Source organism: Capricornis sumatraensis, chromosome 6, assembly GCF_032405125.1.
Source record: "Capricornis sumatraensis isolate serow.1 chromosome 6, serow.2, whole genome shotgun sequence".
In the NCBI taxonomy this organism is placed as follows: domain Eukaryota; kingdom Metazoa; phylum Chordata; class Mammalia; order Artiodactyla; family Bovidae; genus Capricornis; species Capricornis sumatraensis.
The window spans coordinates 115393108-115405523 of record NC_091074.1 but is presented as its reverse complement, the minus strand read 5'-3'; the positions used below and the strand labels follow the sequence as shown (position 1 = coordinate 115405523).

The following is a 12416-nucleotide window of genomic DNA, read 5'->3' as shown; positions in this document are numbered from 1 at the left end:
ATGATCTCTAGGTTTGTCCATATTTTTGCCCATGGCATTATTTTCTTCTTTAAATGGCTGAGTGATATTCCATTGTGTATATATACACCACATCTTCCTTATATATTGATGGGCATTTATGTTGCTTCCGTGTCTTAGCTTTTGTGAACAGTGCTGCTAGGAATATAGGGGTGCATGGATGTTTTCAAATTGTAGTTTTGAAGAGGAGTACTTTAGGTAAGGGGCTTCCCTGGTAGCTCAGCTGGTTAAGAATCCCCTGCAGTGCGGGTGATGTGGGTTCAGTCCGTGGGTTGGGAAGATGCCCTGGTGAAGAGGATGGCTGCCCACTCCCGTGTTCTGGCCTGGAGACTCCCATGGATTGTACAGTCCACGGGGTCGCAGAGAGTAAGAGCCCCGTGGCCTCTCCGAGTAGGTGCTGGCTGGGAAGAAGGCCGCTTCCGAGGTTTGGGTGGAGAGTTCCAGAGAGACATGACAGAAAGCACATATGCACTACGGAAGGGGAACAGTAGTAAGTCCTGCGGGCTGGCGAGCATGCTGAGGGAATGATGTAGGCGGTGGCGCAGGATACTGCGCGGTTCCCGGGCCACATTAAAAGGAGGATGTGCGCATGCGTGGGCAGCGACGTAGGGCGACGTCGGAGTTCCTGCTGTGAAAGGACTGTGAGTCTCCTGAAGGCACACCTGTGCCTCATTTCACCCCAGATTCTAGGCTGCTAAGGCGCCTGCCATCGAGCACGTCCTCAGTAAGGTGTGTCAAATGACTAAACAAAGAAACACGGGAATAAATGAACGCGAGAACGATGAGACCTTCTGCTTCCGCTAAGGCAGCTTTCCCTCCGAGGTTTCATGCCCCCTTGTCCCCGCCCAACAGCAGTTTTTTTTTTTTCTTCTTCTTTGCAATAGCGTTCGGCTGGAGCCATTCTCTGTGATTCAATATTTACTGTGTTTCACACACTGTTATTATCATTTAACGTTTGCTGTCTGCTGACTGTGCAGTCATCGCCGTAGCAAACAAAGAGCTCAGTCTAGTTTTGGTCCTTGGGCTAATTTAGTGAAGGAAAAGGAAGGTGCTGTAAGAACAACGGGCACAGTAGAAATTGACCTGGACTGGGAGTCCACTGGGTCCGGCTGGGTACCAGTTCACCAGTGACCTTAAACAAGTGCCTAAGCCCGTGTGACCCTCTGTGTTCTAGTCTGAACACGGGGATGGCAAGCTGCTTTAGTGATGGGCTTTCAGGCACGGGCCAGACGAGCCCCAGGAGTAAGAGGCGCAGATTCAGCAAGCCTCCCCCAACCGTCTCTGCCTCCTTCTGTACCTGGCTGTGTCAGCCCGCTGTGGCTGCCCCGGGGGCTCTCTGCCGGTGCCATTTCAGGGACTCTGAGCACAGTAAGTGCCCGCCCAACCAACAGCATGCACATCCTCTTTCTTGAGCTGCTTAATGAGAGACAACAATTTCCAGAGGCAAAGCCCAGTCCCTGGGTTCCCTGGACATCTGGTTCTGGCTCTGATGCACCGAGAGAAAAATGAGCAAGGCACCAAGCAAGGCCATTCACCATCGTGTCTTCACGTTGCCCTGGCCCAGCTGGCCGGCTGCCAGGGGAGCTGCTGCCAAGTCCGCGGGTGCTGAGGCTGGCGGCTGGGGAGAGGAGGTGCTGGGGAGAGACCTGCCTCATAGACGAGGCGCTGTGCCGCCAGTCTGCTCCCCGGGGCTGCAAGGCGAGCTCTGGGGTCCTTCGGTTCTCAGTTCTAGGAGCCGACGCACTCCTGGGACCACCTCCAGCTCTTCTCCACTCTGAGTGCAGCAAGGGAACCCCAGGCAGGTTTTCCCTTGGATGAGTAACTCGCCCTGTATCAGCTGCTTTGCCCTTGCTTTGGGATGAGGTAGGAGGCTCTTGGTTTAGAGCGGATGAGTGACATGAGCTGACTCAGGCTGTGGCAGGATTCCTGTGGCTTCTGGTTGAGAATAGACAGGCCAGGGTGGAAGAAGAGAGTCAAGAGTCCTTTGCAGGACTTCCCCAGTGGTCCAGTTGAGCATCTGTGTGCCAGTGCAGGGGACGCCGGTTCGATCCTTGGTCCTGGAAGATCCCCCATGTTGTGGGGCAACTATGTCCTTGCACCACAACTGCTGAAGCACGTGTGCTCTAGAGCCCGTGGTGTGCAGCAAGAGAAGCCGCTTCAGTAAGGAACCTGTGCCCCACAATGCGAGAGTGAACCCAGCTCGCCGCAATTGGAGAAAGCCCACGCACAGCAACATAGCCCCAGTGTAGCCAAAAATAAATATATAAATAAAGTTTTTTTTTTTTTTTTTTTTTAAAAAGAAGCCTTTGCAGTAAGCCAGGCGAGAAAGGAGGGTGTCTTAGCTCAGGTGGTGCAGCAGAGGAGCCGGGAAGTGTTGCGTTTCAGGTGCCTTTTGAAAGATTTCCTGATGGGCTGGATGAGGAGTGGGAGAGAAAGCAGGCAATCAGGAATGTCTCAAGTATTTATTTATTTATTTTTTAAGCAGCTGAAGGGTGAATTAGATCCTGTCCCTATTAATAATAATGACAATAAATATTAATAGCTAACTTTTTATAGCACTTATTAAGTGGCAGATGCTCTTCCCCTGACTTTTGATTGTGAACCTGAAGGAGTTAGAGTCTATGGGGGGGGGGGGAGGGGCGATGCAGGAATAAATCAGTAGCGTTTGGTGAACGGATATCATTGTCTCATTGCTTCAAGGTGACTGCTTTTAGTTCAGTGTGAGCAAACATGATGGGGCCTGGGGAGAGCTGGCTAGATAAGGTCTAACACGTCTTCCTCATCAGTCCTCCTCAAGCTCCTCAAGTGTGTGTTGAACAGAACGCCTCTGGGGACTAGGGGAATGCAGTCTCTCGGTCTCTCCATACTGTGGTCCAGAGGTCCAAGCCTCGTGCACTATTAAGCCTCGTACACTACTTGTCTATGGATGGATTGATTGCTTCTGTTTCCTACAGTAACTGATTTGAAGAAAGATCTGGTAATTCTCCAAGAACCCCATCACCCTCTCTATTCACAGGACACGCTGATTGGCCTTGTCCTTCAAAATAGTTTCAGGGAGATCTCCCTTTAGTAGACAGCACGATGGAAGGATTGTAGATGCCAATGAAAGGACGCTTGTGGCGCCATATGTCCTTGCCCTTCTTGTCAAGAAGCTATGCTGGTACAATTACACTGAATGGAAGTACTGCTGAAGTGATATTTCTCAAGTATCTTCAGAGGGAAAAACAGCATAGAAGCGAGAGTCAGGAAGTTCGAGTTAGGTGACTTTACAATTGGCTAGAAAGTCCTAACTTCCCATTGGCTATATGAGATCCGTGGAGTGGGGAAGTGGGTTTTCGAGTATTTTTCAGCCATGAAAATCTTTGTGCCAGTGCTTCCTTGTTTGAGAGTACTATCAGGGCGACGTGAGGAGGGGAGTGAAGCCGCTCTGAGTGCAGCAGGAGGGATGGTTCAGAACAGCCCACTCGCCAAGCTCCTTTCCCGTAGAGGACGATCCTGAGCCCCTCAGCTGGGCCAGATGTTCTTTTGGGCCTTCCCAGCTCTGAGGTTCTGCATTTCTGCCATGAGCATTTCCAGCTGAGCTTCTGAAGAGTTCACGCTCTGAGCTCCCCCGCTTCCCATTCAGGTCCTTCCTTCACCTGCTTGTAGTTCCATGGTCTCAGAAGGACGTACGCACCTTCTTCACCTCTTGCTTAGCTTGTTTCCACCTTTGGAGTGGAATGAGTTCCGCTGTCATGCATGGTGCTCCTGAAGGGGCACTGGGCAGACCTGGGTTCAAATCCTGATTCTGCCACTCTTGTTCTGGGATAACCTTGCTACAAGCTGACTGGCCTGTAAATGGAAGTGACAATCTCTGGCTCATGGAATTTTTTTTTTTTAACTTTTCCCTTTATATCGGCGTATAGTCAATTAACCATGTTGTGATAGTTTCAGGTGCAAAGCAGAGTGACTCTGGCTCATAGATTTGATGCTGGGAAAGACATCCAGCGCAGGGGAGATGCCTTTGGAGCTCCTGAATGTGTGTGGCTCCTCTCCTGCCCGGCATGCCGAGGCCAGGCCCGCTGTTCACCCAGTGCCTTGCCTCTTGTCTTGCAGAGATGTCAGGCACAGCTGCGGACATCTCGCTGGTCCACTGGCGGCAGCAGTGGCTGGAGAACGGCACCCTGTACTTCCACGTGTCCATGAGCAGCTCTGGGCAGCTGGCCCAGGCCACCGCCCCCACCCTCCAGGAGCCCTCGGAGATCGTAGAGGAGCAGATACATATTCTCCACATTTCTGTGATGGTGAGTGAGCGGGAACCCAGGAGGGGGCTTCAGGGAGTTGGGGGGGGGGGCGGTGATGGGCAGGTCAAGGTGGGGAGACCATGGCGGGAGGCAAGGCATTGCCAGCAGGTGGAGGGAAGGAGCTGGCTAAGTACGAGAGGTCAGAATGATGAACAGAAGGTCAGATGGATTCTGCGGTGTCACTTGGGCTGATGTATACTCGTCCATCATCTGTCAGCTGTGACAAGCTAATTGTGCTTCAGAGGAGAAAATAAAGGGTCTCTAGCTCCTTGGCCTTTTGGCCGACATCTCTGGGAATAGCTGTTTAACATCTGCCACGTGCTCAGCCTGCCTGGCTGAGGGCTGAGGGCTGAGGTTCAGTGCTCCAGCGCACCTGGCCTTTCCAAGAATGACTGAGCAAACAAAACTGGAGTGGGGCTGCCCTTTCCCAAGCACCCTTGATGTGTTTTAACTCTCACAAGACCCTCTTCAGTGTAGACCCTGAATGGTGGCCCCCAGAGCTGAACTCTGCATAGCCAGGGCTATTACATACCATCCGCCCTGCCCCGCCCCATTACCCTCACTTATATTTGTGAATAATGAGTCAGAGAGCAGAGAAAATTACCCAAAGTCACATAGCTAGGAAGAGATGGAGCTGCTCTTGGGTATTTGAACCCAAGTGTGGTGTGTCTGGCCATAAAAACTCAACTATTCTCTACACTCCCTTTTTCAATGTAAGAATTTATTAACCATGTGTCACGCTCTGCACCGGGGGCAGTCATGGGCATTATTTCATTGCATTCCCACCAAGAAGTCAGGCTTGCCACCTCCATGTTAGAGATGAAGTTACGGACACAGAGAAGTGAAGTGGCCTCCCATCTCTGTTGGCCTCAGGATCTGGAACTCTGAGGCTGCTGCCTCTTTTAAGAAGGATGCCAGGGCAGAAATCACTGGAATGGTAAGTCTGTGATGTATGTAGACTCACATTAACGATGGATTTGAAAAGCTGTAATTAATGGCTTTGTACAGTAAATTGAAAAAAAGAATCAAAGTGAAGAATGTACAGGGTCTCATTGGCTCCAGAAAACATCAGATAATAGCTACAGCTGAACTCAGTCTGGTGCCTCTGACTCCTCAGTCCCCTCTGACATTATTTTCTCCTTTTTACCTTTAGCACAGACGCACGAGTGTAGGAAATGTTATTCCTAGCCTATGTGTAAGGCAGGTAGGGCTCAGGGAGGTGAAGCGATTGGCCTAAGGTCACTTGGCAGAATGGGGCTATGAGCCAGCCCTTCCTTTCTGCCTTTCGTTTAGTCCTCAATAGTACTTAGCAAGAACCTGCGATGGAGTGGAGCTGGCCTTTCGGCCTCTGTGCTCCGGGCCCCTCTTCAACCCTTACTGTGTGTGAGACATTCTCATTAGGGCTGAGTAAGTGCTTGGAAGTTTTCTCTTTTTGGAAAAACACGCACATACCCCAGCCAGACAGCCATGTTAAATTTGGACCTAACGCATGCTCATCACGTGGAGGAGCAAATCAAGGCCTTTGTGTTATTCATGGAATGAGTGTGATAGACTTTTCCCATTTTTATATTTAGCGAGTGTTGCAGCCACATGCCAAGCCAAGTGGGTGCCTGCATGCTGACTCTGGGTTGCAAGTTTGTAGGCACCTCTTGGGGTGCTTGCTGAGTAGTTCATGCAGCCTGGGGTGCCACCTGATGTGAAGAAGACTGACTGGACAGGTGTGACTCTTCTTTGAATATCTGGGAGTGAGACTCGGTTTGGATTCACATTTATTAAGCATTTTGTGTTTCAGCATAGCATTTACTCACCTATGTCCTCCCATAACCCAGGGACTTTGACAAAATTATACCAGTGATAATACTAGTCCTGCGTGGACTTTCTCTGCTTCCACACCCAATGTTAATGATACTAAATCAGACCTCTCCCCAAAGACTGTCAGTGAGCCTCGGGTTTGTTTTTTTTTTCTTGCTCAGTGAGTTTAGCTTGGAAAGAATTCACCAAGACCCAAAATGTCTCTTGAATTTCCTTGTAATCCAGGATGTGGCTGGTGGAGTAGGTTGTGCAGAGGTTGGCGCTCTCCACACCCTCCCTGCCTGCTAGCTGAGGTGGCCTAGGCCGTCCAGCCTGTGGTCCCATCAGTTCTTTCCCCCTTCAGGGCTCCAATATTTTGATCTTTCCCATCCTCACCTTAGCCCTCAGCAGACAGAGTCACATCCAGGAACACAGTGGCTTCTTTGGCGTCCACTGATGGCAGCCCAGCCTCTCAGGGCGGGGATGTCCTTAGAGACCCCTGCCCTCTATCTAGAGGGAGGTGACATGCATTCATACCTGAGCTCCAGTGCCTGGGTGTAAAGTTCCACTCTGCCACGGAACACTCTGGGTGATGTTGGGCAACGTATTTAACTCTTCTGCCCCCTGTTTTGTCATCTATAAAAATAAGGGTTATGCTAATACTGTGTAACAGAGCACTTGTGTCAGAGGAGCCTGGCATGTTAGGGCATCAGCTTTTATTATTTGGTACACTTTTATTATCTGCGCTTCCCAGGTGGTGCTAGTGGTAAAGAACCTGCCTATCAATGCAGGAGACCTAAGAGACTCGGGTTTGATCCCTGAGTCGGGAAGATCCCCTGGAGGGGGGCATGGCAACCTATTCCAGTGTTCTTGAGTGGAGAATCCCCATGGACTGTAGCCCACCAGGCTACAGTCGTAGAGTTGGACACAACTAAAGCAACTTAGCGCACACACACGCACTTTTATTATGGAGGCAAGCTGATATATTATACCCATTCATTTTGCAGATGGATAAACTGAGGTCCAGATACAAGCTAGGACTCCCCATCCAGGCATCTCAGACTCTGTGGCTCAAATTCTGTCCTTGCCATTCTGGCCACAGATAATTCAGCAAAAACAAAAAACAGTGCTTGCTTCTCCCCACTCCCACCTTCCCCATCTTTTTAATTTAAAAAGTTTTTTTAAACAAAATTTAAAAATCCTAAATGTTTAAAATGGCATTCATGGGACTTCCCTGATAGTCAGTCAAGTGGTTAAGACACGCTGCTTCCAGAAGGGGGCCTGCATTAGACTCCCCATGCCCCAGCTAAGATTTCTGCTGGAACTAAAGATATCACATGCCTCAAGGAAGATGGAAGACCCATAGGCTGCAACTAAAACCCAGCACAGCTTAATAAATAAATGAGTGAATGAGTGACTGAATAAATAAAAATGGCATTCCTGGTGGCTGGGTTCTGCCCTCCCATTTCACAGATGAAAAATTTGAGACTAAGTGAGTTCCTTTGACTTGCCGAAGGCTGGAAGTGAAAAGTGAAAGTTACTTAGTCATGTCCAACTCTTTATGACCACATGGACTGTAGCCCACCAAGCTCGTCTATGGAATTCTCCAGGCAAGAGTATTGGAGTGGGTTGCCATTTCCTTCTCCAGGGATCTTCCCCACCCAGAGATGGAACCCAGGTCTCCCGCTGGCTAATAAGAAAGCTCTGTTGGGGCCAGGATTTTCCAAGACTCCAAACTCATGTCACAGGGCTGCTGAGGACACTGTGACTTTCCCTCTGTCAAACTCTGCATTGTCATTATCTCCAGTGAAGACCTGAGATGGTTTAGGAGAAGACCAAACCATCCAGTCACATCTCAGAGAAATCTGGCAGTCCAGGTCAGTGTTTTTCATCCACTTACTTTGGCATAAATATCCTGCCCACCCATGCAGAGCAACCAGCTCCAGCTCAGTCACTGGAACCTGCGACAATCCATGCCTGCTGGAGTGGAACCAGCATGCCCTTTCCGGCTTGTTGAGTGTCTGCTTTATCCCAGGAGGTTGCATCATCCGACTATTAATATCCCAAGAGTCAGGCAACAAGGAGGTACTTGGTGGACGCCTGGGCAGGGGACGAGAGTAGGGGGTCATTCATCTAGTCTGCGGCTTTAGCTTCAGCTACCCTGAGCAGTCACGTGCCTGCCTCAGTCGTGCAGGGGGGATGATGGATGCAGAGAACAGAGCAGAGGTTTGGAAGACACTGTCTTTCTTGCTTCCTGCTTCCTGATGGTTTTACTCTGGGGACTTCCCTCTCCTCTTTGAGCCTCAGTTTCTTTATAAAACAACTGATCCTACCAGTCTCACAGGATGAATGAGAACAGCCTGAGAAACATATATAAATAGTACCCAATATCCATCTGGCACATCATAGGCACACAGGAATAGTGGTTACTACTGTTACCGTTGCAACAGTGTTTAAAATACTCTAACGTAGGACAAGAGATGTTGGATTTCGTCTTGTTTTTTCTGCTATCTTGCTATCTGATCTAGAGAAATAGTCACAATACCTGGCATTTATTGATAATTTACAACATGCCAGGTAGTGTTTGATTTACATGCATTATTGAATTTAATCCTCACAGTATATCCTCAGGGGGACACTGTTATTATGTTTATTTCACAGATGTGGACCCTGAACTGTTAATACTTATCAATAGCTACCAGTGTGAGCTGGTCAGGGTTCAATGGCAAAGCCAATATTTTGTTCTTAGAGGTGGGTCCTCTGCCCTTCATCTGTAGACCATCATTTCTCTTCTCTCTGGATTAGTTGTTGACTTAAAGTACAAAATATTCTGAACAAATTCGTGCAGAGACCCCCACCTTATTTGGAATCTATGAACATGTTATTAAGAAGGGTTATGACTTGGGTGTCAATGCCAAGGTTAAACAGTTATCTCTTTATGGATTTGGCCACGTCAAACTCATCATCTGTAAAACTCTAATTCTTAGATTTTTTTTTTTCCAAACTACTGAATAAGGTCATACATGCAAAGGTTCTGCATAATAAAACTAATGGCTACGCTCACTGAGGGCTTGTAAAGGACCCAACTTTCAAAGTTTGATGTCAGGCACAATGTAGTAACACAAGCATCATTCACTGAATTGTCCTGGCCCCTCTGTAAGATAGGGCTGTCCCCTGTGACTCAGCAGGTAAAGAATCCACCTGCAATGGGGGACACCTGGGTTTGCTCCCTGGGCTGGGAAGATCCCCTGGAGGCTATCCACTCCAGTATTCTGGCCTGAAGAATTCCATGGATTGTACAGGCCAGGGGGTCGCAAAGAGTCGGACACGATTGAGCGACTTTCGTGTTCACTTTCTATAAGATGGGCACTGCTCTTGTCCCTCATTTACAGATGAGGAACCAAGGAGTCAGTGAGATTTTGTAACTTGCTGAACTTCACCTCACCAGTGAGCACCAGTGCTGGAATCCCAACTTGTCTGCAGAGATTAATTAGAATCTTTGCCCTTGCCATGATTCTGTGTGGTTTAGGGCCCGAGATTCAGTAAGTGCTTACAAAGTGATACCTCGTATTAAATTGTTAGCTGTAGAGACCACAGTAATGAATATTGTTGCCAAAATGCTTTGAGCAAAGGGATGAAGGAAATGTTTGATTTGATGTGTGAAAAGGAAGACGTTTGAGGACATGTTTCTTTCAAAGGGACTGGCCCACAGAAAATGCCAGAGATTTGTACTGGTGGGCACTGGTGGTGGTGGGGGGTGTGGTTACAGAGGACCAACCCTTCAAAGTGTTTGAGTTCTCCAGCAATGGAGGGGACTGTGTCATAGGTAGTGAGTTCCTTGACTCTGGGGGTATGCAAGCAAAGGCTTGAAGCCCTATCTGTCAGGATTTTGAGAGAAATAATGGTTAAGTTAGAAGACTATTGTAGTTCCTTCAAACTTAGAAGATCTATGATTCTGTGTGATAATAATCATAGGAAAATACTTTGAGGATTAGAAACTGCCACATAAATCTAAGAAATTATTACCATTCTCAATCAGTAGCTTTGTTTAAAGGATCTGTGTGATATGGGGATCATACTTTTTAAAGCTTTCTGTGAAAAAATGGCTTGTGATCATTTCCCCAACTGTTGTGTTTATTCACTCACAGCATATGATGTATTCCTTAGTCCATTGATTTACTCATTCAATCATGCAGTGCTTTCCTTACCCACTAAACCCAACAATGAAAATCCTATCTGCTAGAAAAACGGAAAAAAAAAAAAGAAAAAAGGCTTTAACAAAATCAACCATAGGCTCAGAACAAGCCAGCTCTGCAATTAGAATGTTAAAGGAATACACTTTAGGTTGTATTCCTGAAAAACCAGTTCTCTAAACAACTAAGTTTTAGAAGGTTCTAAGTTAGACTTGAAATATTGTGTTTACTTTTGGGGATCATATGTTAAGAGAAACAATGACTAACTGGAAAATTTATGAGAAAATAATCAAGACAGCAAGGGATCTTATCATAATGCTAACAAGCACTTTTATAATGCTTGGTTAGTGTTAAGGTCAGGCTTCCCTGATAGCTCAGTTGGTAAAGAATCTGCCTGCAATGCAGGAGACCCCAGGTCGATTCCTGGGTTGGGGCGATCTGCTGGAGAAGGGATAGGCTGCCCACTCCAGAATCGTGGCCTAGAGAATTTAGTGAACTGTATTAGCCCATGGGGTTGCAAAGAGTTGGACACGACTGAGCGACTTTCACTTCACTTCAGTGTTATAGTCATTGCCAGATTAACTCACTTAATCCTATGATAATCCTAATTCAATAGGTGTCATTACTCCTGTTACACTTTTGAGAAAATGTAGGTGTAAAGAATGTAACTGCCCTGCAAGGACTGTAGACCTGGGACCCCAAGGACTCTAGCTGACTTACTGGCCTTGGGACTTGGGCACGTTCCTTCTTCTGTGTAGTCATCGACAGTGGGGTGAGGATGGAAGTACCTGCCCAAGGATGCTGCGTGAGGATCAGCTGAGGTGATGCACGTGGAGCACCTGTGCCGGAGCCTGCCATGTAGTCGGCCTGTCCTCCGTGTGTAGACTCTGCTGCTTATAAGCGTGTATTTCCTATGGCTGCTATCACTGTGTATCGTAGCCTGAGGGACTTAAACAACTGAAATGTGTTGCCTCACTGTCTTGGAGGATAGAGCTCTCAGATCAAGGTGTGGGCAGACCACGATGAGGGTATGCTCCAGACCTCTCCCCTGACTTTTTGTCAAGGCACCTGGGCTGGTGGCAGGATGACTCTATTCTTCATGGTTATATTCCCCCTGGTAGAAGTCTGTTTCCATGTCCAGATTTTCTTTTTTTTTTCCCCTTTTTTAATTGTTTAAATTATGAAAGTATGATAACATTATTTATAGGAGACTTAAAAAATACAGAACAAAGTTATATATAGTTCCACTGTGTATTACAATTATTTAAGCAGATAAATTAAGATCTTTTAGTTGGAATTTCCATATCAAACTCTCAAAAATTAGCAGACTGAATATGCAGAGAAGTAGAAAGTTATTGTAGACCTGAAAAGCACCATGAACCAATTCAACGTAATTAAGCAAATTTTCTCCTTTTTATAAGGATACAGGTTATATTGGATTGAGGTCCACCTAATGACATCACCATAACTTGATTATGTATGTAAATATCCAATATCCATATAAGGTCACGTTTTGAGGTACTGGGGATTTAGAGTCCAACATGTTTTTTGGCGGTGGGGTGGGGAGGCGGGGAGCACAATTCAACTAATCATGATAAGCATTATTGCTGTGTTATTTACATGGTAACTCAGCTGGTAAAGAGTCCACCTGTAATGCGAGAAACCTGGGTTGGGAAGATCCCCCAGGGGAGGACGTGGCAACCCACTCCAGTATTCTGGCCTGGAGAATTCCATGGACTCTATAGTCCATGGGGTCGCCAAGAGTCGGACGTGACTGAGCGACTTTCACTTTATTTAATATTAATGAAGGATGCACAGGTCAACCAGCATGGGAGAACACAAAGCCTTCGGAAGAGCAGGCAGAGGAGAAGGGGAGACATCTCGACTAAGAGAGAGATTTTTTAAAGATGCCAGGAAAATCTAGCAGTTGAAAAATCATGTGATACACATAGCACCAAGAACCCTGGCCTGGGACTCGGCTGTCCTGGCGCTGTCGCTCACACGCTCCGTGACCTTGCGCCGGCCCCATTCTCTTCTCAGCCTTATTATCCCATCTACAAGTTGAGATCCTCAAGCTTCCGTATGTTGCCAAGACAAGATGAAGTTTGGAAGTACAAACATGTCAAGTACG

General features: G+C 47.4%; 1 protein-coding gene across 3 annotated transcripts in view; it reads left to right on the top strand.

Annotated features, from left to right (window-relative positions):
* ASTN2 (astrotactin 2) overlaps positions 1-12416 on the top strand; it is a 1028625-nt gene that overhangs the window by 147432 nt on the left and 868777 nt on the right. For all 3 annotated transcript variants that reach the window (XM_068974208.1, XM_068974207.1, XM_068974206.1), the window contains exon 2: positions 4114-4301. In XM_068974208.1, coding sequence (XP_068830309.1) covers positions 4114-4301 — 188 coding nt within the window. The remainder of the gene's footprint in view (positions 1-4113; positions 4302-12416) is intronic.